We start from the raw sequence: 27,662 nt of genomic DNA on the forward strand, positions 1-27,662 counted from the left end.
TGAAAAATAAATAAAAGTGAGAGACCATGTAAAGATATATAAAGGTAGGTTTCTGTATTTAAGTACAAATGAAATAGACAGTTGTATTGACTTCATACAATGCTGTCTTCATGCACTTGTAAGAAGATTATTATGTTGCAAGAACAAAAGGTTGTACAATGGTCTTTGAATTAACCTATACGGTCATATGAGAAGCTATGCCACGCAAACACGTGTTTCAACCTGACTAGGCCGTCTTCAGGGCGTAATCACAGTATTAATTGGCACAACCAGCATTTTTGTTGCATTTGTTAGTAATTCTTGTTACAGAAAGGCGTGGGGAAGGGGCAAACACGGCGAAAAGGGAAAAAGCAAAGGGAAAAAGGCAAATGGAAAAAACAGCGAGAAATAAAAACAGAAGAAAGTAAATATAAATGTGACACACAAGTACTAGATATTTTTACAATTACTGCAATATTCCAACATTGTCTAGTACTCATTACCTGTATAAGGTTTTTTGTTTGTGAATCATAAAATCAAGTCACTAGACTTGATAACTATTTCGGAAATTATTTATGTGGAATAGCTGTTTTGCCAATACTTTGTACTAATTTTTAAGCCAACTTGGTGCATTCGTGCGACTAAAGACCAATCAAGTCAAAATTAAGAGCCAAAGTAAATTGCTCCCCTGACTGAACTTAACTCATGCGGGCAAGTTAACATGCATTACGCCAATTGATTAAATACTTTGGGCAAGTGGCCACATAACATTTTAGCATTAAAGTCCCTCTGACAATCACGTATATGTGTTATAAATATTTAAGATTGCTCGGTGACAGATGAGGGTTTTGTACCTTGAATGTAGGGTGGGCATAAATACGAACCATTGGTAAGTAACAGTGTTTTTCACAAGTATTTTTTCCTTCCCGATGCAACTAGGTGATCCTACTCCTGGATTGGGTCCGAAAACCTCATGGCCTGCGCGGCACGTTTTGGGTTGTTGTCTATAAAGACATAACATGGAGATGTGCAATAATTAACTCACTGTGTGAAATTAACATTGTTTGTTACAAATATTAAATAGTTTCCTATTTCATGAGTAAGTGAACAATTTTACCTGAAAAATGTATTGTATACTGGTTATATATAATCCGCCATCATAGGGCAGCTCCAAATGGTCACGCGAAATCTAAAAGAAGAGGGAATGTATATAAGCGTGCATGAAATATATATTTGGGTCTTGAGTCAGACTGGTCCATATTTGTAGTTTACAGACGGTTAGGATTATCTTTTGTGGGCAAACGGTCCAAAAGAGGCTTACCGGCACGATTGCGATACACGGACTGGTGTCAGGTGCCGTCGGGCAGTTGCTGATGCATCGGCAGAGAGCTTACGTTACCATGGTGCCAAGTAGTTCTGTTCCGGTCACATGGGTAGTCACGTGACCCGGATGCGCGAAGAGACATCTATTTTAATGTTATGCGCGTTCCGATTACTTTTCAATCATTATTTATGGATACGTTATTGAAATGGTTGTATGTGAATGATTTCAAACTGTGTAATGTGGGTGGCAAACGCATGTCTGTTCTGGTGAATCGCGGTCCCAGCTTGCTTCCTGGTCATGTGTTCGGTCACATGACCGATGTTGCTGGGTAGCACGATGTAAACAGGAAATTACCGCTACTTGGGGTTGCTACTTTTAGCTTTTCTCGAGGCTTCATTGCAGCTAATGACAGACACTTTGCGGTATATGTTAGCTTATTGATGTACTATGTTTATGTCGATATGATTACAAAATTATAAATTTATACAGCTCGGGCTTGCTCGCATATGTTAAGTTGAGTGCATACATGAAAACACGTCTATTGTAAATACATTTAATTTGTATTGGACTCGGCCAAAAAGTACATGATGTGATTAAGAGATAGCTGCTCCAAATAGGGCTACCTTGCTAGGTGCATCATATCTAGCATCCTTGTCAATAGAGAATAAACAATGCATAAGGCCAAATTGCTTACATTCATTTCAGAGTCTAAAGTGTATATGAGGTATTTATACACTGTTTGTGACATTCTGACTTCAATTCAATGTGAGTTTATAGCTTCCGGTTGGTTTTTTGAACAAAACCAGATATATAGCCCCCTTTTGGTAATGTGCTTGTTATTTTGTACCAAACGATGGGGTATCGGAGCAAAAGGAAACTCAATGTTGTGACACAGGGCAAATGCAGATTACTTTCCAAGGTAAAAAAAAGCACATCTCAAATACAAACTTTCTAATTGTAGAGCCATTTCATACCTGTCGAGTTTCTTCTGGAGGGCATCCAGAAACTCGTTACAGTATACAATGTTATCAGGCAGTCCCACATTGAAGGCATGCTCTTTGTTCATATGGTTATAAAGAAGAGATCTACAAGAAAAAACGAAAACATAAAAAATTAGTCCTCTTCAATATTCGACTTCATTCAAATGTAGTTTTGTACTGAACCTTGTAACCCAAATTAATTCAACAATAAACACCAAGGAGGAGGCCATTATTGGTTCGGAAGGGCCCTTGGACAGACTAACATGAAGGCCTTAACGCAGGCCCTGGGCTCTAACCAGCTACACTCCACTGTGTATATAAACCTATTACCACCCTGTTCAGTAAGCCACCATTGGTCCTACCACATCAACTCTACCCAGACCCTAGATGTCCCATCAGAGGCAGAGGCACCACCAGCCAACATCCCCAAGCCCCTAGCTAATCTCAAAGGGGCGCTCATCAATGCCCGCTCAGTTCCTGCTCATGCGCTAGACATCGCTGACTTAATTGTGACTGAAAACCTGGACTTTCTGGCTATCACAGAAACCTGGTTACATGCAGCGTCTGGCCCCGCCCTATCCCTTGCCATACCAGATAACTACTCTATCATTAGATGCGATAGGGACAACAATCAATCCAAAGGAGGTGGTTTAGCATTTATATTTAAGAGCTCTCTCAATCTAAGAGTTGCTAACAATCACCTGCTGCCATCTGCTGAACTACTCACAATTAAACTCCCAATCTCACCCAATCATACCGCCCTTGTGTACCTCATCTATCGGCCACCTGGTCCCACGTCCACATTCATAGAAGACATCTCTTCCATCCTAGCCTCTAGCACCAAGCCTAAATCCCAAATTATCCTACTTGGAGACCTTAACCTAGGATATCTGGACACAAACGACACTAAAGCCTGTGACCTTGCCAACGTTCTATCCGACTTTGGCCTAACCCAGCATGTCAAGGTACCCACCCATATCAAAGGCCGCACATTAGACTGGGTCTCAGACTTGAACTGCGCACTAAACATAACCTCTGTGCTACCATGTGCTTGGTCTGACCATCACAAAATAACATTCTCCCTCAATTCTTGCCCACCTTTGCACAAGCCTTGTACTGTGCCACCCACACTTACTCGCAACAAGAAGGATATTACAACTGAGAAACTACTCCCACTCATCCTCCCACTCTTAAACTCTGTCTCCACAACCTGTGCGGACCCTACCGTCCTTGTGGACACCTACAATCGTGCTATGTTAAAAGCACTGGACACCATTGCACCTCTTAAACAGCGCAAAGAAAAACCACGCAACCACCTCAACTCCTGGTTCACCCCACACCTACGTGAACTTAGGAAAGACAAGCGTAAAGCCGAGACCCTCTGGAGAAATTCACCCACACCAGCAAATAAAATCAACCTTCTAACCATCACCCTCTCGTATAAAGAAGCCATACTAGCAGCAAAAAAAGAAGTTTACAACAATAGAATCATGCAGGCTCATTCCAATACCAAGGAACTCTTTAAAATTCTTAAGGAATTAGAGTCCCCAGCTGCTCCCCTTGACACCTGCACCCCGGACACCGAATGGTGCGCCAACATTCAAAAAGCTTTACTCAACAAAATCACCACTCTCCAAACCAAAATCAACACAAAAAAAAACTATATCCTTGACTCAGTAGGTAACTCCCAACCCGCCAATCTCTCCTCCCACAATCACCACCTCAAACCTTTCAGTTTCTCTCCCCTAACCATTAAGGAAGTGGAAATTATCATCAAGAAGTTAAAGCCATCTAATTGTCAAGGCGATGCCTGCCCAGCTCCGATCGTACAGGAAGCAGCACTTGAGCTCGCCCCCTTTATCACCACCCTTATCAATTCCTCCTTTAAATCTGGTATAGTACCAGATAACCTCAAGGATGCTTGGGTAATCCCCCTAATCAAAAAACCTAACCTAGACCCTAACATTCCTACCAACTATAGGCCAATCACCACGGTACCATACCTTCTAAAAATCTTGGACCGGGCGGCATACATCCAAATTCAAAGCTATCTTGACAAGAACAACCTACTAGGACTTAGGCAATCCGGTTTTCGGCCGAGACACGGCACAGAGACCGCTCTTATAGACCTAAAAACACAAATTGAGGACCTGAAAGACAAGGGCAAACAAGCGCTCCTACTCCTCCTAGATTTATCAGCCGCTTTTGATCTGGTAGACCACCAAATCCTTTGCCAGCACCTTATAACGGCTGCCCATTTCTCTGATGCAGCTACTTCCTGGATCAGTTCATTCCTTGCAAACAGATCCATGAGAGTCTTCTCATCTCATGCCGCAGCTGACCCAGCACATGTTCCTTGCGGTGTCCCACAAGGCTCATGCGTATCACCCACGCTTTATAATGTCTTTACAAAACCACTCTTTGATATTCTTGACCATCTGGGTGTCACCTATACAAATTATGCGGATGACACCCAGATACTCATCCCTATAACGGGTGACTACGCAACTGACGTCAAAGCTCTCAATGCAGTTTACTCCGTCATCCAGGCATGGATGGCCCACCACGGTCTCTGCCTCAACGACGAGAAGACTGAGCTACTCATCTTAGGTTCCCAAGCTAAACTTGCAAAACTTGGCAGCAAATATGACGCATTCAACATTGATGGCAACATTATTAAGGTCTCCAACGTTACTAAAACACTTGGAATCTACTTAGACTCCACCCTCTCGCTCACCAGACAAACTAACTCAGTAGCTTCAGCATCGGCTTACACGTGCAAACTAATCACTGCCTGCCGTCCTTTCTTAACTCTGGACAACTGCCTGATCCTTGCCAGAACCCTTATTTTATCCAAAATTGATTACTGTAATGCCCTGTACCTCGGAACTAATCAAAGAAACATCGACAAACTTCAGGTAACCCAGAATAACGCCATTAGGGCTGCTCTCAACATTCCTAGGCGCACCCACATCTCATCCACGAGACGGAACTTGCGATGGCTCTCTATCCCACAGCGTATTGCCTTCAAAACTCTTATCTTAAGTTACAAAGCACAGAACAACGCAGCACCAGCCTACTTGTCAGAGCGCTTTACACAGCATACAGCCCACAGACCACTAAGAGCTGCGCAAGCACATACACTCATTATTCCCTGCTTTAAACTACAGACTGCCAGAGGCTCAAGCTTCCCGGTATTGGCCGCTAAGCTCTGGAACTCACTTCCCAATGACCTCAGGAACGTCCCCTCCCTCCAATCCTTCAAACACAGAACAAAGCAATGGCTCTATGAGCAAGACGAAGAGCTGTCCACCATGTGGTAATCATCCACTACATGCTCTACAACCCCATCCACTGCTGTATTTATTGTGACGACTTTCTATGTATGCTTATTTTACTATGCAATTTGTAATCGATATTTCTGTAAACTTACGTAACCCTTCTAAACATGCGCCCTGATGCCTTTGGGCAGGCTGCGCAATATAAATAAATAAATACAAATACAAATACAAATGCTAATAGCTGTTTTTTGGCTTCGTGCCAAGTGTGTGAAACAAAGTCCCTTACACAAAAACTACGAAGATTAGTGGCATGGACCAAAACGGTAGCATCTTTTCTATGTCCATTGCAGTGGCACTGAGCACCTACAAAGTGTGAAGAATGGATAGGTAAGTGGGGTAAGGGAGATGGGCGCATCAGTGCCTGCTGTTGGGGTAAAAAAGAAAGGCAGCCCCTCTCCCCTGGGTGCTAGTAGTTAAGAATTGCTGCAGGTGAGGCATATCCGATAGTTTATCTTGGAGCATATTAAGGTTTTCAGAGTGTACACCTTTATTCATATACAGCCACGTGGCCGATCTTTAATTAAAAAAAATGACCACCAGTCATTTAAAATCATCTAAGACGTCTTTGTGGCTTGCATGCACACCAGGATTCCATTTTAGGTGTAGTGCCCAGTGTACAAAGGAATTAACTGCGACATCCAGTTTTTACACAAAGATAGGTTGTTCCTAACTTTTAATGTTTTGTCTTCTGCCTTTTTTTCCAGTGGATAACCAGACCCATCTATCTTCTTTTCAACATGTTTTTCCAAAATGTTTCTTCTTGCTACGGTTGTTCTCAATTTTGGCATCTGTTTTTAAGTCCTTAAAGTGGAAGCGACATCAAAGTAGATGGGGAAGTAGAGTACACAGATTCATTATAGCAGCAAAGAGGCATAGCCTTTTTTAACTGCACACCAGTATATTTATTTCCTACAAATCCTACCTCACTAATTGGAGAATTACTAGAAATAGTAGTGGTGCTATTAGTAGCAGTAATACTACTACTACCAACAGTAGTAGTACTTTAAGTAACAGACTGCTGCTTCTACTACTGGTGGTGGGAGTAATGTCATTTGCAATAGTAGCTTCAACACCCATCTGCAGTTGTTGTACTAGAATTACCAGTAATTAAGTTTTAGTAGTAGCGCTACTACTACCAGTAGTAGTAGTACCATCACCTGTAGCGGCGGCTGCAGCAACATTAATACAACTAACATTACCATAAGAAGAGGTACTACACCAAGCTACAGTACTCTTTGTGCTCTCACTGTGGCTTCTACTGAAAGCAGATCTAGTAATACTACTTCAATGGATTTCCTTTCCCTCAGATTCCTCCTCTGATAAATATTCCTTCCAGATCCGCTGCTTTGGAAAATGTTCTACACAGGCGCAGTGGACCTCGACACAGCCGATCTCGTCTTGCTCAGTGTCTGGTCATCCGCTCCGGGCGAGACGTCAGGTGTCTTAAAAATACAATGTCACTACGCCCCAACCTTAGTTCCTTTATTCTGCGTGCTAACACACTGCTTAGGAAAACAGGCGAGTTTTCGAGTCACTCGATGTTTTTGTCAGAAAACATACTATTTTTTCAATCCTCGACACGAGATGTCGGTCGCTGGGGTATTGGATTTCAAGCAGTGTTCCAATTGTAGCACCAAGATGTCCATCACTGACCCACACAAGTTTTGTCACTGGTGCATCGGCACAGGACTCACGGGTGTCCGTCGTGCGCCAAAATGCAACCCAAATCCCTACGCCATTGGGCTGCAAAGCTCGCTCTGGGTCGACCGCCCTCAAAATCACTGGCGCGGTCGACGGTTCGGTCTTCGGAGGCCGAAACTGAGGGGCACACCCTGAGAAAGAACATAGACGGAAAAAGAAACGGTCCTACTCGAGGAGCCACTCTTCTTCGTCCTCGTCCCAAAATAGGAAATGGCATCATCAGCACTGTTGGGACTCTGAGTCGTTGACGGATAAAGGTAAGTAGTCGGCTGAGCCTACCACCCGCCAAGAGTGGGAGGATTTCAAATCCCATCTGCTTGACATGTTCAAAAAGCCTGCTGCAGTTGGCGTGGCTAACCCCCCACGCAGTAGGCTCCGGAGCCAAGACCGGCGCTCAGTATACCCTGACCCCTTTAGTGCCCCGGTACCGGCAATGTCGGCGCCGATAAATCTTTTGACACTGAAAGAGATCTAATGGAAGCCAGATCAATCCTGTGCATCTAAGGATGTCAACACTACAGTCTTGATCCCGATCGACACCGACAACCACCATATCGCCATCGAGAGACAAACCCTCAATGTCGACATTTGTCGAGAGAACATTCACCCCACAACCCTGGTCAGAATTTTTTTATGCTATGGCAGATATCTTCGGCGTCAATGACGCCGATGATCAGGGGGATGTTGACCCTATTTATTTGGGTTCATGTCGACCCTATTTATTTGGGGTTCAGGAGGGGTTGATTATTTTGGCGACCAAAATCAGCTTTTACAACTGGCTCAAGGCCTCCAGGACGCCAGCAGTCTGGACACCTCTCCAGACCTTGAATTTCAACAATCCCAGCCCTATCTTCATAATTCTTCTAAATTTAGGGCTTTAGTAGAAAAGGTTATTGATACTCTGGGATTGCATTTATCAGTGGCGCCCGTACAAGGTTATGACCTTACTGACATTTTAGGCGACAGCCTCACCACAGAATGCAATATGCCTTTAAGCCCTGCCATTGCCGATTCTTTAACAATTATGTGGCAAAACCTTTGCTCCATTCCTCTCGTCAGCCCCACCATTTCCGGGAAATACAGGCCGGCTAGAGGAGACCCTTCATACCTTTCCTGTCACCCTTGCCCGGTGGGGCTTGTGATGCAGGCTGCTACTATCTCTTCTAGACCTGCATCTTTCACATCCACTCTGCCTCCCGACAAGGAAGCAAGAAAAGTAGATGACTTAGCAAAGAAAGCATTTACTTCAGGCAGCATGGCCCTAAAAGCTACAAATGTGGCAAGCAGTTTTGCCAAGTACTCTGTTGAATATGCTGCTCAGTATGTCCCAGAATGAGAAATGCGCAAGAGCTTTCTACAGCTAGTGGAGGATGGGAAAGAAGTGGCTAGACAGTCGCTGCAAACGGGTCTGGGCATCGCCGACTGTGTGGGCTGATCTATGGTGCCAGCCATAAAGCTAAGAAGACAGGCCTATTTAAAAACCTCTGGCTTTTCGATTAATATCCAAGTCAATCTTCTGGACATGCCCTTTGAGGGCGATCTTTTAGGAGAATGCAGCTCCCACCAGCCAGGCAAGGGCAGAAGTGTTTCCCGGGTTCCCAAAAGGGCAGAGGGGCTTCTAGAGGCCAACAGGAGGCGTCAGCGGGGACGAACCAGCCTCTGATGCTGCTTTGATATACCCGCTCTCACGGCAGACCAGTTGGAGGACGGTTGACTGAGCATTTGCTTCTGTGTCAGGGAATTACTTTGATGCCTAAGCCCTTCGGGTCATTCAGTGAGGTTATTGTCTGCCATCTGTAAGAAAACCACCGGACAGACCGCCCCACCCCCAAGCCAACTGGGACAGGAGCTCCAGGAACCACTGAGAGCCCTGAAACACCTGTGTACGAGCGCGATACAAATCAAATATCATATCATTTCATATCATTGTTGAAGGGTGCCGTGGAACAGGTACCTACCAAGCAGGGAGGACCGGGTTGGTATTCCAGATATTTCCTGGGACCCAAGAAGGGAGGAGGTCGCCATCCCATTCTGGACCTCAGGGCCTTGAACAAGTTCTTGAGGAAAGACAAATTCAGGATGGTGACGTTGAGAGAGATTCTCCACGCTCTCCAACTACAGGACTGGGTGGTGTCGATAGACCTACAAGACGCTTATTTCCATGTGCCAATCCATCGAAAGCATCAGAAGTTCCTATGCTTCACCATAGGAGATATGCATTATCAGTTCAAGGTGCTTTCCTTTGGTCTAACCTCCGCCCCAAGGGTCTTCACCAAGCTCATGGCAGTAGTTACGGGTGGTGTCCAGTCAACTGGTCGACTGCAATTTGGTCGACTGCAATTTGGTCGAATTTTTTTTTTTTTTTATATATATGTGTTTTGTGGGTTTTCGTGTGGGGAAAAAAAAGAAAAGAAAAAAAGGAGGTTGGGGGGGGGACCCCCCCAAAAAAAACCAAAAAATGGGTAAAAAAAAAAAAAAAAAAATTCGACCATTTGGCATTCGACCAAATGGTGTCGACCAAATTGTCTGTCGACCAAATGTTTTCGACCATTTGACTGGTAACCGTTACGGGTCACCTAAGGAGATCTGGGGTCCATGTATTTCCATATCTGGATGACTGGCTAATCCGAGGGAAGTCTGCAGTGCAGGTCTTGCCCCATTTAGAGGACACCTGCTTGCTGCTTCACAAGCTGGGCTTCTCCTGAAATTTAAAGAAGTCCCACATGACACCAGTCCAGAGGCTCCAGTTCATCGGAGCTGTCCTAGACACCCGGGTGGGCAAGGCCTTCCCTTCTGAGGAGAGAGTAGTCAGTCTGACACAAATGGTCGACTTGTTCCAGAACCATGCCACTCTACAAGAGGCTTCCTTCCTCCGCCTCCTAGGCCTCCCACATTTTTCTGGTGCCAGAGGCCAGGTTGCGCATGAGATCCCGACAATAGCTCCTGAGGGGTCAGTGGTCTCAGTACCTCCACACTCTCTCAGATCTCCTCAGGGTGTCCACATCAGTGGTCAACAACCTTTCCTAATGGGCGGACCACGAGAGTCTCTTAGCGGGGGGAACCCTTCTGGCCTCCTTGGCCTCAGACCCGAGTGGTCACGGGTGCATCTCTGAAGGGCTAGGGCGCTCACTGCGAGGATTTGCAGGTGAGCGGCCTCTGGTCAGCGATGGAAGCCAGGTGGCACATAAATAGGCTGGAGTTGCGAGCTATCAGGATTGCCCTGAAAGCATTCTGCAGGGAGAAACATGTCCTTGTTCTGACGGACTACACAGTGGTAATCTCAACAAGCAAGGTGGTATGCACTCACGCCCCCTCTGCACGGAGGCGATGATGCTTTGGTTGTGGTTGCTGGAGAACAGGGTCTTGGTCTCTGCAGTTCTTCTGGCGGGCACAGACAACAACTTTATGGATGCTCTGAGCAGGCAGAGCATGGTCTCGTATGAGTGGGGAGTGTGCCAGGAAGTCCAGGAGGAGGTCTTTGCTCTCTGTAGTACTCCTGCAGTGGATCTGTTCGCAATGGAGTCCAACAGGAAATGCTAACAGTTTTGCTTGAGGGAGTTCCCAGCGAACGGTGCACTGGGGGATGCGTTTATGGTGGATTGGACCTTCCCTCCCCTTTGCGCGTTCCCCCCGATTTCTGAAATTTCAAGGGTTCTCCGGTGGTTGAAGAGGTTTCGAGCGACCATGATCTGGGTCGCCCTGGACTGAGCAAGGAGAACGTGGTACTCCGACCTCTTGGATCTGTCCACCTCACTGGTTGCCTCGGTGTCCGGATCTCCTAACCCCATCGGAAGGTCGGATACTCCATCCGACCCCAGAATCCCTTAACCTACATGCGTGGCTCTTGAGAGGATGAGATACGATGACTGGGACCTCTCTGAGGAAGCACTTTAAGTGTTGCTGGCTGCATGCAGACCATCTACAAGATCTTTGAGGCGTGGTGCAGGGAACGCGAGTTTGCCCCCGTCTCTTGCCCAACCACTACAGTGATGGAGTACCTTCTGTCACTGGCCTCAGCAGGCGTTCAGGTCACCACAGTCAAAGGATATTAGGCAGCCTTGTCTGTGTTTAAAAGATCCCCAGATCAAGGGTCATTTTGTACGATCCCTGTAAATGCACAATTCCTGAAAGACCTCGTAAAAACAAAATTCCGTCAACTCCCTTTGTTGTACCGGATTGGGACCTTAATCTGGTTCTGACATTTCTGATGGCGGCTCCCTTTGAGCCTATGTACTCTTGTCCCTTATGGCTTCTATCTTTAAAAACAGCCTTCTTGGTGGCTATTACATCCGCTAGGCGGGTGAGTGAACTGCAGGCCTTATGCTGCAAGCCACCCTTCCTGCGTTTTTTCCGGGAGAATGTCTCACTCAGGGTAAGGCCTGGCTTCCTCCCCAAGGTTGTCTCAGAATTTCACCTGTCGCAATCCATCGACCTTCCGGTCTTCTACCCTCCTCTGCGTATCCTTCTAAGCAGGAGGAACAGTTACATTGCCTAGACCCAAAAAGGGCGTTGAGTTATTATATTCTTCATGGCCTTTTCCTTAGCCCTTAAGGGCCTACCCATAACCAAGCAGACATTATCCTGCTGGATAATTTCTGCTTAGCTGAATGCTACCAGTACGCTGGGAAGGACCTACCAGCAGACATCAGGGCCCATTCGACAAGGGGAGTCTCAGCATCAACAGCATTGCAGAGGGGAGTCCCTGTCCGGGAGATTTGTCACGCTGCGACATGGTCATCCCTTCATACTTTTGCTAAGCACAATAGTCTAGATGTGGCTCGTACGGCTGATGCACGTTTTGGCAGGGCAGTGCTGCAAAATTTCTTAGTATAACTTTCTGCTCTACTCCTTCATCTATTGCTTTAGGAATCTATCAGATGAGAAAGGCAATCCATTGAAGGAGAAATTACTTACTGTAATGTTCTTTCTATGGATTCTTCTCCCGCAGATTCCTCATCTCCCCTCCCATCCAGCCCCGCTCAGAAAGTCAGTGGTTGGTGCACACCTTCTCCTTCACGCTGACTTGGTGATGGTCCTCTGTGTCTGTTTTCTGTCTTCCTGCCACAAATTTATAAAAAGAATTTGTTTTTCTAACACTACTTGTAATATTTGTTCAACTGTTCCTCATTCGGGGGTCTCTAGTTGCTTCTTTTTAAGGGCTGATTAGCCTGTTTGTTTTCTCTGTTTTCCTATGCAGCGTGTGGTGTTCAGGAAAAAATGGGGGAACTGAGGTTGGGGCATTGTGACGTGGTATTTATACGACGCCTGACGTCACGTCCGGAGCCAACGACGAGACGTCGAGCAAGACAGATAGACGGTCAACGGCCGGGTCGAGATCCACTACGCCACCTGTTGAAAATGTTCCGAAACAGCACAGCTGGATGGAATATGTATCAGATGAGGAATCTGCGGGGGAAGAATCCATAGAAAGAACATTAGGATAAGTAATTGCGTACTCTAAGCCATACAACATTTGCTATTGGTGGGGTCAATACAATGAGTATTGGTAATTGTATTGCTAGTAAGAGTAGCAGTGCTAATAAAGCCAGCAGTCTTCGTACTGATAGTAATGATCATGCTGATGCCTGTAGCAGTTCTACTACTGTTAGCAATAATGCTCTTATTACTGCTCTAATGGTAGCATTTACACTACTACCGCTGGTGGTAGTTCTGCAGGTATTGCTATTGTTGCTAAAAGTAGTGGTAAAAGCAGTACTATAACTGGCAGTGGTTTACTACTGTTGGTAGTAGTACGGTTACTAGTACTAACAGTATCACTACTATTCATGGTACTGCTGTTATTGGTGGGGCAGGATTCGAATTTTTAAAATCACACTGAAAGGAAATGCAACCTTTCACTTGTGCTATAATGGAACTGCAGACCACATCTAATCTCTTCCCCTGATGTCAATTCCTCTTCAAAAGAAGTTCACAAAATGAAAGACCGTCATAACAAGAAAATGGTTAGAAATAAGACAGATCTCTTTTAATAAGCAATAGGTAAAACATAAACGTTAGGAAAAACTTTTTATTTTTGTAGTAACAATATTTCCCCTTTAATTGCACAGTCGAAAAGCTAATCACAGACCATAGTTTGTCATTAATACCGCATCAACTCTTTGAAATCCAACAACTACAGCTTTCCCCATTGTCCTTTTGAATTGCGGTTGTTTTATTGCGTCAGAAATAACCGCGACGGAAATGACCAAATGAGAAATGTACGTTATGCAAAATTGCTCGTACATTTCCCATTCGGTCATTCAATGTAAAACAACCCTTCCATTCCCGCAGGGCTTTCGGTCCCCCGGAAACATCCCTCAGATGCCACAGTTCTGCATCTATATTTGGGGCTACGTGATGCCACTCTGCGAAGCACTGCTGGGCCGATAGCGCTGGCTGTGCAACGCTTCCCCTGACACCATTGCACTCGCAATCCTACCTGTTGTTCCTTTCGCCCCCCTTCATTAGTGTGGAGCCTGAAAAGATCTCCCCTGCATCTGATAAGCAGTTATAGCAGTTGATTGCGTCTAAGAGGCCTGGTTTGGGTTTCTCTCAAGAGTCCATATAGCCGAAATAGAGTTCCTTGTGGCATCCTACTAATTTTAATGTGTCTAAAACATTTCCTGATGTTTCCCAGAATGTTATTCCATTGGGTTGAAGTCAAAGTGTCAAAGTGCGTTTAGTGTCCCCATACATCTATGGTGGACCGAAGAGTACGTTGAGTGTGGTCCCCATTGTTAAATTGATTGACAATGGGGCTGGTTAGAATCATGGTCCTGTACCACCACCAACACCCCCTCATCCGATTTTCTTGATCCACAGAAAAAATGGCTACTCACGGGCAGCAATAAATGAACCGCTAGATATTGAGAAGCAGCATGATGACATCACGTGCTACGTGATGATGCCACTCGGTGGGCCCAGCATCACTGGCAAAGCGATGCTGCCCCAGATGCCACGGCAGGCACAATCCTGCCCTTTGGTCCTGTTGGCCCCCTTCGTGAACGCAAAGCCTGACCAGAACGCCCCCACGCATTATGAGCAATTCCAACAGTTGCTTGTGTCCGAGAAGCCTAGTTTATGTTTCTTCTCAAGAGTCAAAACTTAGCTGAAATAAAGACTTTTGTGGCATCCTACTAATCTTAATGTCTTTCAGTTGTGCCAGGAGTGAATCAGACATTTATCAGCTGGCGATACACACCACCTATCTTCATGTTGTGCGGTGCATAGTTTCCATTAGCTCTTTAGTTGGAATGAGGAAGGTGGAGGGGGGTGAAAGGGTTACATCCACCACATTTGTTTACTTTGCAATAAAAGTTCCTTTCTTTTTCGGGACGGCGTCTTCTCCATTTGTATTTCTTCAAATTACACATGGTTTCAATATTTTGCAATATTTGATTATGGGTGTTTCAAGTCTGGGTGGGTTTTTATTAGTCAGTTCCTACTTCCTTCACGTATTCAAATGTGCAGGTTGCCAAGAAAGGAAGTAAACACATTGCACCATGCATCTAGATTCAAACACCTGTTCAGAAATATCTTTTCTCTCCTTGCATGTACATTGTTTGACTTCCTAACCATCCACTATGGTGTTAATGTTCAGACACCACCAGGGCCACCTGGAATTAACATTGCATGTTTCTTTAGCGTGACCCAGATTGGTATATTTGTATCCTCTCTATGCCAGTTGCTAGCATGCTGGTGAGTGATAACATTTTGATTCAGGGTGTAGATTTGGCATGGGAAAGCCCGATTTATCCCTTGGTCACTGAATAGGAATTGGTTTTGCATCGCTATTTTCTTCTAGTAATTGTCTGTTATCGCGATATGTAGGGCAAAATAAAAGTGTTCCCACCTTTTCATGTCTATTGACAGATTCTCCAGCGAGGAGTCGAAATTGGCAGTGATGGGTTGTGAAGGGTTTCTTGGAAAGAGAATTGCCAGATTCTGTTACCACTTAATAGGCCAATTTTCGATATGGTTTCTAAAGCATTCACAGATAACGGCAAAACAATGGATTTTTTCCTGGTTCACCTTATATCCAGATAACATGCGTTCATCTTCAAAGGCATTAAAACCAGCAGCTATTATGCTCTCAGGATCAGAATAAAAATGAACGTGTCATCGGCATCCATCAACGTTGTGTATTCCTACCCGTTCAGCTTTATCCCACTTATGCAATTGTTAACTCCAATTGCCTCGGACAATGGTTCTAGAGCCGGTGCCAAAAACAGATGGAGTGTGGGGTAGTATTCCTGCCTGGTACCCTTCTCCCTTGTGAAGAAGTCTAAGTGCACACAACTGGCCAATACCCAGGCGTCAATGGCTCAGCACAGCGGCTGAATCAGGAGCATGAACTTTGTTACCCAGATTGTATGGTCCCAGGATCTTGATATGAAGTTCCAACTCACATGGTCAAAGGAATTTTCTGCATCCAGTAAAATAGCCAATTGTCTTTGCTGGCCTTTGTATGTCCATTAGGAGGCAGGCATTGTGGATGCCTTTGCTACCTTGGATGCAATACATCTGATACTTAATCAGTTTTGGCACAACCAGATCGAATCTGTTTGCAATAATCTTGGCATAGATTCTCACATCTACATCAATTGGGATTTTGGCTGATTTAGTGGCTTCGTCTGGCTTCCTCTGCTTGAGGAGCACGGATATCCTGACTCGTTAATCTTGAGCTATGAAAACAGCCTTTCAGTTGGATTTGTTTATACACCTTCAGTAGTACTTTGTTCAGGTGGTACATGAAACACTTGAATTCAGCCGTCAGACAATCCACACAAGTGACTTGCCCGTCTGCATGCTGGGGAAGGCTCAGTTTACTTCCTCTAGTGCAATCAGCCTCGCCATTTCATCTGCATCCTCTGCTGCAAGTTAAGGAATTTCTTTACCTCCTCATTCAATGCCTTTGTGTCGTCTGTGTATAGATCCTTAAACATAATGTGAAACTCAGGATTAATATCCTTGGAAATTGGCGCTATTTGTCCAGAAATAACTCTGAACGAGAAAAATGGTTCTGGTTCCTCAATTGCAGTTTCTTGATCCCTTAGGCTAGCCATCTAGATGTCTACTCACTAGGTTCCTCAAAGTAGTTTTTAATTCTGGTGTTTTAAATATGGCCCTCATATCCTTGGAAAAACAGAGTGCTTTAGTGTAGGGAACGTTAGGAAATCACAGAGTAAGTTGAGCAAGATAAGGAATTCAGCATTGACGTAGACAGTAGGGGTCAGGGACACCTATGTTAGATGGGGGGAGGAGAGAGATAAAAACCCTCGTACAACCACCTTACAGTGATCTTTGTGCCATCTGCTACAATGTACAGCTGCAACTAAGCCATTGACTCCCAGCAGACAATTTTGAAATAACACTGGCAGGCCAAAGTTCGATGTTACAGCTTGATAAAGCCAGTTTAAAGCACTTCCAGGAGAATGTGCTTTTGGCGGTGAGGAGGAGGTTGTGTTGGGAATGGCCGGAGGGTTAGCATGGCCATGGACATGGATGGGTAAAGCAAGCACCCAACCACAAGCTGTGTGTCCCTCCAGTGATAAGGTCTGGGACCAGGCCGTGTGAAGGGGGGTGGGGGCAGCCGGACTCCTGAGGCGTTTGCAGCAAGGAATACGGTGGCCAGAAGAACACCAGCCGCCACAGAAGGAACGCTGTTGGAGGGCCCTGCACTGCAAGCGACATCAAGCAGGGGCACACAGTTCCAGTAGATGGCGCATGCGAAAGGGGACCCACCAGCAAAACACCAGGGATTAATAATTAAGGAGCGAAGGCCTCCTGAAATCCACACTAAAATAACCCACTATATCACACCTTCTTGCCTCCCAACATAACCCCTTAGCATGCAGTTTATGGTAATGCATGGAGTGTCGAGACTGCCTCTTTTCCCTGATCTACCAACTCCCAGATGGTTAGTTTGGCACACATGGGGTAAAATGTATCTATAAGGGGGAGAGGGGGGGAAGAGAGAGAGAGAGAGAGAGAGAGAGAGAGAGAGAGAGAGAGAGAGAGAGAGAGAGAGTTAGTAAAAAGGGAGAGAGAGAGAGACACAGAGAGGGAGTGGCAGTGGCAATGTGAGCTAGTAAAATGGAGAGAAACAAAAATAACTTGCAACCCTGCACTCATACTACCGATGAGTGCAGGGTTGCAAGTTATTTTGTTTAAACAATTTTTTATTTTAAGTCAGCAATATCAGAAAGAAAAGAGAAAAAAGTAAAAGCATTTCCAATGCATTTGTTGAGGACACATTGTCTCAGTGAGAAATACAGTACAGATATAAATATACATAATTCGCTCATCACATAGTATGTACATTATATAGTTCAGTTCAATCTTTAGCGAGGTATGTTCTAAACTCCCCCATATGTCTTTAAGTCGGGACATACGCAGCGTCAGTGATATGTATAGTTCCTCACATTCATTCACCCAGGTTAAGTCTTTCAAGCATTCGTATGTGGACGGAGGGCAGCAGGCTTTCCATTTCCTAAGTATACATCTTTTCGCCACTATGCTCCCAACATTTAAAAAAGCTCTGATGTTATTTTCCAACAGATCTTGCCATTGCCTAACAGTGCAGACATCGGAGTAGCATCCAGATGTCTACCAATGACTTCAGACATTACAGTGTATATTTGTTTCCAATAGTGCTGTAAGTTCGGGCAGGGCCAGAACATGTGCAAGCATCCCACTTCTGTTGCTCTGCATCTTGGGCATAAGACGTTGTGGTCTGGGAATGCTCTCCTAAGTTTATATGGCGTATAATGTAACATATGAAACTATTTATATTGAATGAGTTTCAATCGGCCATTCATGCATACTGATGTGGTGAATCTACACATGGCTCCGCATTGTTCATCATTTATTTCCCGATTCAATTCCCTCTCCCATTTCTCCCGCAAGGAGTCTCCCTGTGTCGGGGTGCCAATTAGTATTTCCCAATATAAGGTAGCAAATACATGTTTACAGCCATTAGAGTTGGAGATATAGGCCAGTAGTTTGTTTCAGGGGGCCCAGCTGGGTATGAATCCCATCTAGCTCGGACCGCTGCTTGGACCGCTGCACGTACATTGATAATATTGTAATATTCCCCCTTGGGCTTCTGCATGTTTTGCTTTTAGCCCTTCAACCGTCAAGAACTTCCCATCAGGAAACAAGTCCCCTATACATTCATAGGCCATAGTTTCCCCAACGCCTACAGATTGTGGAAAGGTGTGGAAAGTCCCACAGCGGTAGACAGTGTTAATATGGAGTTGTTCCTTCTGTCTTGTAAAAGATACACTTCAAGGCCTTTAGTGTAGTGTAGTGGAGACCGGGTCATAGGGACAGACGTCTCTGTATGTGTTGTCCATTATAAGTGTCATCATTTCTAACCCCTTCGTTGCGGATTTTTCTAGCCTAACGCGGTGGAGTTCCCCCGAGCTAATACCAGTAGGAGGCGAATTGTGCTTGGGCCGCCATCCGGTAGATCTCTAGGTTGGGTCCATTTAATCTGCCCTTGGAGTATGGCAGTGCCATCAGTTCCCATCTTTTCCGCACGGCTCCAGAATGCCACAAAAATCTAGCTATGGTATTGTGCAGTTCTTCAAAGAAGCAGGTGCCTGGTGAAATAGGTACATTTACAAACGCATATAGAATTTGAGGTACTAGTATCATTTTAATTAGCGCGAATGATGGGGGAACCGTGACCATCCAGCCATTTTAGTATTTGTGTATCTCGTCAGGGCTGCACAGTTATCTGTTAATAACACATTTTCAGACCTAGAGACCGTTATTCCCAAATATCTCTATTTGGCGTCCATTTTAGCAGGGTCTGAGGCTCGGGCGTAGCATCCGTAAGGGGAAACACCCCGGACTTCGCATAGTTTATTGGGAACCCGGAGTACACCCCAACTTGGGCAATATCCTCCATCATGGGGTCTAAATTCCATTGCAGATATCCGATGTATAGTAAGACATCGAGCGTGTATAACAAAATTATCTCTGGGGTTCCAACTATTTGTATACCTTTATTCATATGTCTGGCCCGGATTAAGTCTTCCATGGGTTCTATCCCATGGCAAACAATAAATGAGACAGTGGATACCCTTGGTACGTACCTCTGTCCAGCAAGAATGGAGCAGACTGTGTTGTGTTAATGGTGGCTATGGGCTTTGTTTACAGTATTTTAATATAGCTCATGAAAACATCCCAGCCACATTTTCAAAGGACCGTAAATAAAAACGGCCAAAACACCAAGTCAAATGCCTTCTTGGCATTGAGAACTATGGTTACTGGATGGCCTCAGGAGATATGCTGGCTAGGATATTAAACAAACGCCTAAGGTGGGGGGGCGCTGTTGCCCACGGGAGAAGATGGCCGCTCTCGTGTGAGCTCCGGGGAGAACCAGGGCCGCTCTGCAAATATCACCGTTAAACGGATCCGGTTTTACAAATCCGATGCATGAAACGAGTGGCAACGACTGATCAACACGACCGTGAAATCTGAGCGACAGTGGTGGCTGGACTCCGAAAATACAGCGGCACGAAGATTGCGAGGGCCTCTGGGTTGAGCCGGCGCTGAGAGGGGAGTGGAGCGCGGCGTGCGGAGGGCGCGGTCCGCGCTCTGATCCCGACATCCGGGCCCGCTCTGGGCGATCCGCTCCGAGCCGGGCCCCTACTGGACCTCCCTCCTCGCGGTACATCGCTGCCGCCCCCCCGCCCGCTTGCCCCGCCGAAAGCTGCGGAACGGAGGTACCCCGGCCATCTGAACTACGATAACGAGGCTGCGGACGCTGCCCTCACGCACCGACCTAAACAACACTGATAAGCGGGGCAGCTGGGGAAAGGCGCCGGAGCGGCTCGCAGTGAGGGCCTCTATATTGGACAGCCGGGGGGTGGCGCGGAGCCCCCCGCGAGGGAGGTTCCTGCTATCCACCGAGGAACGCTGCCCCCCCTGAGATACTTTGCGCTTGGGCCTACAGGCTGCGTAGGCCTCTCGCGGAGGCTCTGGTGCGGGCCCACCACGATAACTACCGCTAAGACGAGGCTTGGAGGTCGGGTCGGAGCTGCCTGACTAACACGGGCCGAGCGGGTTGGGCCAGGAGCGCAGCGCACATATCACGACGGCACAAGCCATTGTCACTGGGGGCCACCCGGAGAGGACGGAGCGCCACACGGCCCAGGCAGACCGCGGGATAATGCCCAAGAATCACGGACCCAAAAAGAACAAGGGGACGATCGACAAATTTACCACATCTGCCCGGAGGAACTCGGCAGCCGAGATGGAGGAACCAACGACCCAGACGGAGCAGCGGAGCCCACCGACTGCTCTGATGGACCCCCAGGCGGTCTTCCTCGCTATGCAGCAGGGGTTCTCGGCTCTGAACGACAAATTGGATGGGATTACCGCTGAGGTGGCCTCCATTAAGTCGAAAATGGACAAAACAACGGCACGTCTTACGGAAGCGGAAAATAGAATTTCGGGCACGGAGGACGCACTCGAGACCCTGAAAAGTACGGGATCCACGTTGGCGATTGAGTTGGGAACTGTCAAGAATAAATGTGAGGACTTGGAATCAAGGTCACGCCGAAACAATGTTCGCATTTTGGGGGTACCTGAGGAGGCGATGAAGGGCTCCATGGAAAAAGGTGTGGAGGCCCTCCTTCGTACGGTGCTGGGGGATCCCGGCTGGTCACCTATGTTCATTATCGAGCGTGCTCACAGATCCATGGCCCCGAAGCCGAAGTCGGGAGCATACCCTAGACCAATAATTGCACGAGTTTTGAACTACAGAGACAGGGATCTGATATTACGCACGGCGAGGGAAAAGCAGGAGCTACGATGGGAGACCAGCGTGATACGGATCTACCCCGACTTCACACTCGCAGTGCAGCAGGAGAGGAAACAATTTACTGGTGTCAAGAAACTGCTCCGCGACCGACAAGTCCAATACGCCATGCTTTATCCGGCTAGACTCAAGATTCAGTACAAGAACAAAATCCATTTCTTTACCTTTCCTGAGGAAGCCGCCAATTTTGTTGAAACACATATTCCCGCAAGGCCGGGGAGCTCTGAAGCCAACAGTCAAGATTAACTGGTATGAAGGTACTTCGTTTGAATGTCACTCGCTTCATGTGATCTATTTCCCCGTTGGGGACTACAATGTCTGAGGGTGGGCAGAATTTTATTTGTATGTTGAGCCTTGCCGAAAACATTTCCTGTGGCCTACCGCATGTGAGAGAGCAACGCCGGAACCGGCTACCGGCTACACGCATGTAAAGAATCTAAGAGCATTGCCCTGGACCTCTCCACAGGCCCCCCTGTAGCAGGTGCATATGCAGAAAATTGGGGGGGGGGGAGTGGGATCCGATAAGCACAGTAGATGTTCGGGGTACTGTGAGGGTGGGGGTAGGGGGGGAGTTTGAACTGTTGGGAAAGAGTTATGTTACACATTGGGGGAAAGTTAAAAGCACACAGTTAAGGTACGTTAGCAAATGTCGAAATATTGTGAAACAATTTGTTGCAGACGCAAACCCGCAAACATCTTACAGGGATGGCTAACACAATCACTGACAATATTATGATAATGAGTTGGAATGTTCGAGGCCTGGGCTCCAGGGTTAAGAAGCGGAAAATCACAGCATATATCAACAGACATAACCCACAGATTATTTTCCTACAAGAAACACACATTGGACCACAACACGGGGAACAGTTGGTCCCAAATTGGGGTACACACCAATACTTCACGACCTACTCGAAGAAGGCTAGAGGTACGGCAATTTTGGTGCATAGGACCCTCCGGTTTACCTGCAATGAGGTGGACTGCGACCTCGGGGGCAGATATGTCCTGGTCCACGGCACTCTACGGGACAAAGAGGTAGTCCTCCTAAATGTATATGGTCCCAATGTAGACGATCCAACATTTTACTCTGAGGTCTTTGGGAAACTGGCACATTACCCGACTGCTCACCTGATCTGTGGGGGGGACTTTAACACCATTCTTGACGTGGGCATAGACCGCACCTCGACACAAACGAGGACATTGTCTAAAGCCGCTCAGGCAATTATCGCTCATATGGCTGATCTTGGACTGAAGGATGTATGGAGGACACTACATCCCACTGAGAGGAGATACACGTATTACTCCACTGTGCATGATATGCACTCCAGGATAGACATGTGGCTGACGGACAGCGCGGTGTTAGCCTGGGTGGCCGACACTCGGATGCTACCCAGGACCTACTCTGACCACTCCCCCATCCTGATGGAGCTCCGCATACCTGACGTGGCAAAGTGCAGGCCGCCATGGAGGTTCAAGCCAGCCGCATTGCGCGATTTGGTTTATAAGAACGCAATAGACCAACATATACTTGAGTTTTTTGAATTTAATGAGAACTCTGTGCCCTCCCTTGCGACATTATGGTAGACCTTCAAAGTGTTTATAAGGGGTGTATCCATATCTAAGGAGAGTGGCATCCTCAAAGATATCAGAAACAGGCTGCAACGGCTCGAGACGCAAATAACAGTGTCACAATCCCAATATGAGCTTAATCCATCGCCACAACTCACGTTGGATATAAAGAATAAGCTGGAGGAATACACTGAAGCAGCGGACCAAGAGATCCGCTACTTTGACAGACCAGTGGCAGCACGCCGCTACGGCGAGAGTGACCGCCCGGGGAGGTTGCTAGCCAGGGCAGTCAGGGGAGAGAGGGGGTCAACGGATATCCCATGCATAATTACACAAGACGGCTCGATCACCACAGATCAGGCCAAGATTGGCAACACTTTCTATACATTCTATGCAGAACTTTATTCGCCCCAATCCAATGCCACAGAAGCGGAGATAGATCAATATCTCGCCCGCATCCCGACAACACTTCTGGCTGACAGTACAAGAGATGCGCTGGAAGCACCGATAACTGAGGCAGAAATTATCGAGGCAATCGACGCTCTCCCTAATGGGAAGGCTCCAGGTACCGATGGCCTTAGCGCAGAATTCTACAAAGAGTTTAAGAATCATCTAGTCCCCAGATTGCTGGCTATGTGGACCGAAGCGCTGGAAAGGGGAGAGCTCCCCGAGACTACAAGAGAGGCAGTGATAACGTTACTGCTTAAGGCAGGAAAACCCCCGGAAGACTGTGGCTCATATAGACCCCTATCGTTAATCAATACAGACGCAAAACTATTAGCCAAAGTACTAGCCACAAGGTTAACACCCTGGATGCCATACATGGTCCACGAGGATCAGGCTGGATTCATTCCCGGCAGGTCCACAGCCTCTAACATCAGAAGATGCCACGAGGTCATAACCACGGCACCACCGGACCTGCAGGCGATAGCTGTATCATTAGACATGCGTAAAGCTTTTGATACGGTGTCCTGGCCATTCCTGTTAGGGGTGCTACGCAACTACGGGTTTGGGCCGAAATTCATGAAATGGATAAAGTTATTATACACGTCCCCTCAGGCCAGAATTAGAGTCAACGGCTCACTAACAGAAAAAATTGCATTGCGGGGGGGCACCAGACAGGGTTGCCCACTATCGCCTTTACTGTTCGCATTGATAATTGAACCTTTGGCGGATATTCTGAGGACCCACTCCGGCGCATACGGGCTAAAAATGGGCGCCACACTACACATCATAAACCTATACGCAGACGATATCTTGCTGTATCTGAGAGAACCAGACAGAACGCTGGGGAGGGTCCTGTCCATGGTGGAACAATTTGGTATAATCTCGGGCCTACGACTCAATCCCAACAAATCAGAAGTGTTCCCAATTACTGAGGCCACTGTCAAACCCCAAGACCTGTATGGCCTACAGTGGTGCCCGACGCATATACGGTACTTGGGAGCGTGTATAGCCAGGACGGCACAGTTGTCGCGTGCACTGAATTATAACCAGCTGGGGGATTCACTGTGCCTGAAAATGAAACGATGGGGGGCTCTCCCTATTTCCATGATGGGTAGGATTGCCCTAGTGAAAATGATAATTCTCCCAAAGCTATTCTACTTATTCAGTACGGTGCCGGTCTGGCCAGGTCGGGCTCTGTTTACTAAGATCACGGGAGCGTGTGCTTCATTTGTCTGGGGCGGTCACCCCAGGGTGGGCTGGAAGGTCCTAACCAATGAATACTCCAAAGGCGGTTTGATGGCACCAGACTTTGAACTCTACTATCTGACAGCACAGGCCCAATATGCTTCCCTTTGGGCTACAACATTTATCAATCCGGTGGGTCCTACACCAACCCAACCTGAGAAAGAGGCCATGTTAGCGCTCCACCAACTCACGAGTTCCACCTGTAAACACTATAACTCACTGAAACCGTCAAAAGTGACGATCACAGCATGGGCCAAAATAGTTGAGATATACGGCACTAACAAGATATATCACCCGAGTATGCCGCTTTGGGGTACCCTGCAGGCTCCTTTCAACTTAGAGGGAGAAGTAGCCCACCATTGGTCATCTAGGGGCATAGCACAATGGGGCCAACTTTTTACCGACTGGCACTTCATTCAATGGGAAGATATCAGGGACGTAGTGGGGAATACACCTGGGACCAGACAACAATACATCCGTATCCAGGCAGCCTCCCAGTATGTGTACCCAACCCTTCCCAACGAACCTCCACTTAACATGGCACTGGGATACGTGTTCGCAGGGGGATCTCATAGGATAACGGCATCGGGTATGTACAGAATTATACTCCAGACACGCCCTTCAGAGCAACGTACAGCTAAGGCCAAATGGGAACAGGACCTGGGGGAGGAGATTGGGGATGTGGAATGGTCTCAACACTGTGCACTTGTTAAACAGATCTCCTGCAACTCCAAATACAGATTGATTCATTATAAAATACTACAAAGAACACACTACACCCCAAAGAAACTCAAACACATATACCCGGCAATGACAGGGAAATGCCCGAGATGCCACGCTGACAACGCAGACATTTACCACATGTTATGGGCCTGTGTTAAACTGCGGGGATACTGGGAGGAAGTATGCCGGGTACTTGATGAGATGGCGGACAACCCCATTGAGTGGACTCCACGATTGTGCCTGCTGGGGACTTGTGAGAAAATGAACCCGATATGGCGGAAATTACTGAACTTAAGTCTACTATTGGTCAAGAGAGCGGTTCTACTCAAGTGGAAAAGTGCACAACCTCCAACTAAAGCAGATTGGATCAGGGACATGGCGTGGGCAAACGATATGGAGGAACTATATATAGACACAGTGCTTCCCAGCTCAAGGCCCAAGAATATATGGGACAGATACAAGGCATACTTGGCGGGGAGGCTGGAACAAGTTAGCCCCGATCACAAATAGAAACTGTTATTGTAAATGTGCATTTTGTGTAAGTGTCAATGAAACAGCTAAGCAACTGTACTGACTGTGCGCAACAAAAAATAAAAGTTTAAAAAAAAAAAAAAAAAAAAAAAACGCCTAAGGTTAAGGGACGTCGCTCTACCAGGTATGAAGCCGGCTTGGTCTTGGTGTTTTAATGCAGGCATTAATGGCAGTAGCCCATTAGATGAAATGTTTGCATAGATTTTGGGGTCTACGCTGATTAACAACAGTGGTCTGTAGGAACTGCACTCATCACATGGTTTATCCAGTTTGAGCAAGACATTTACGACCGCTTCTCAGAGAGATTGCGTGAGTTGTCCCACCCATCATTTCAATAAGTAAAGGTGCCAGATGGGCACTATATTCCACATAAAATTCTGCTGCGAGGCAGTTGGGGCCTCGGCTTTATTCCTTAGAAGTTCTTTTATTAGATGGAATATTTCCTCCGCCGTGAATGGGGTATTAATTTGTATTCTGGCTTCCGTCGACAGCACGGATAGCGGGATAGATTCAAGTAGCTCCCCAATTCCTGTGTCTGGTACAATTCTGTATAGAATTGCTTAAATTCTTCGCTTTTGGTTACATCTCTGTGCATATCTCGCAACGCACCAAATTCACATGACATGACCATTCCCGAATATAGACCTTAAACACTAGCAAGAGGGTAGCCTGTATCCCAGTCTCAGTATCGTTCAGCGAGAAGTACATACGAATATCATTTTTGAGTTCAGTATGAAATACTAAGTCTTGTAAAGCTAGTGATTTGGACCTCCATGGGTTTCGAGCAGTGTCATCCCAGTTTAAGGACAGCCTAATTTGGAATTGGTCAGAATAGGTACAAGGAAGAATACTAGAGTTCACTGTTCGGCCCACTAAGCAATAGGATATAAGGAAAACGTTATTCTAGACGACATGTCATTTCATTGGAGTAATACGTATAGCCCCTCTCTGTCGGGGATGCTGTATACGCCATATATCATATAGACCAAGTGTTTTCAACAGATCAAGGATGCAGCCGGTTGCCTTTGATAAGGGTCTGGGCGCCCGCCCTGTACGGTCAAGATCTAAGTTCAGGATAGTGTTCAAATCACCCCGCCCATATCACCTGGGTCGATGGGCAGCACATGATAATATTACCCAGTGCCAGGTAATAGTTCGGGTTATCTAAGTTTGGGCCATACGAATTCACTAATAGTACTTTTCTATTTTGCAGTTTGCAATGGACAAGGGAATAGTTTCTTACCTGTAACTCCATTTCTCCAGCATTGGTATCTTTCATGGATTCACATGCTTAGAATATTCCCCGTCGTCAGACTGGGACCCCTCGGTACACATATATAGCCTTTTCCTATAGGAAAACTTCCGACAATAACGCAACCTAGTACAAAACAGTAGGACAACACGAGGAGATCACACTACTTTGGAGACGGTTGAAATCTGAAGGGGAACCGCGGGGGCGGGCCTCTTATACTGGGACGGCCTACGGAGCATGCGTAGGCGGGTCCTAAAAGGACGTAGATAGGACACAAAAGTGTCGGAAGTTTTCCTATAGGAAAAGGCTATATATGTGTACCGAGGGGTCCCAGTCTGACGACGGGCAATATTCTAAGCATGTGAATCCATGAAAGATCCAATGCTGGAGAATTACATATCTACCCTTCGGGTCTAAATGCGAACATAGGAGAACAAAGGCCACCTTCCCATGAACCAGAGTCAACACACCTCTAGATTGCAAAGCCTACTTGGTACAAAATCTATTTGTACCCCAGCTCTTAGCGAACGTGGTTTTCGCTCCTCCCTTTGCAGGGGTTTCTTGTAAAAACAAGATCTGGATATCATGGCGATTAATGTAGGATACCACCCTCCTTGCCTTAATGACGTTTCCAAATCCCTGTACATTCAGCTTAAAACATTAAGCATCTCCAGGACGTTGCAAACAATAAAAGGTATACCACCAGTGTGAGCGAGTCCATGTATTACTTTCAGTGTAC

The 27,662-nt window shown here is 46.5% G+C and overlaps 1 protein-coding gene across 3 annotated transcripts in view; it reads right to left on the bottom strand.

The window, feature by feature from the left end:
• Nucleotides 1-27,662, bottom strand: part of ZNF277 (zinc finger protein 277) — a 415,867-nt gene that overhangs the window by 196,859 nt on the left and 191,346 nt on the right. For all 3 annotated transcript variants that reach the window (XM_069627913.1, XM_069627912.1, XM_069627914.1), the window contains one exon: nt 2,278-2,388. In XM_069627913.1, coding sequence (XP_069484014.1) covers nt 2,278-2,388 — 111 coding nt within the window. The remainder of the gene's footprint in view (nt 1-2,277; nt 2,389-27,662) is intronic.

This window comes from Ambystoma mexicanum, chromosome 12 (genome assembly GCF_040938575.1).
Source record: "Ambystoma mexicanum isolate Mex_15411 chromosome 12, UKY_AmexF1_1, whole genome shotgun sequence".
NCBI lineage: Eukaryota > Metazoa > Chordata > Amphibia > Caudata > Ambystomatidae > Ambystoma > Ambystoma mexicanum.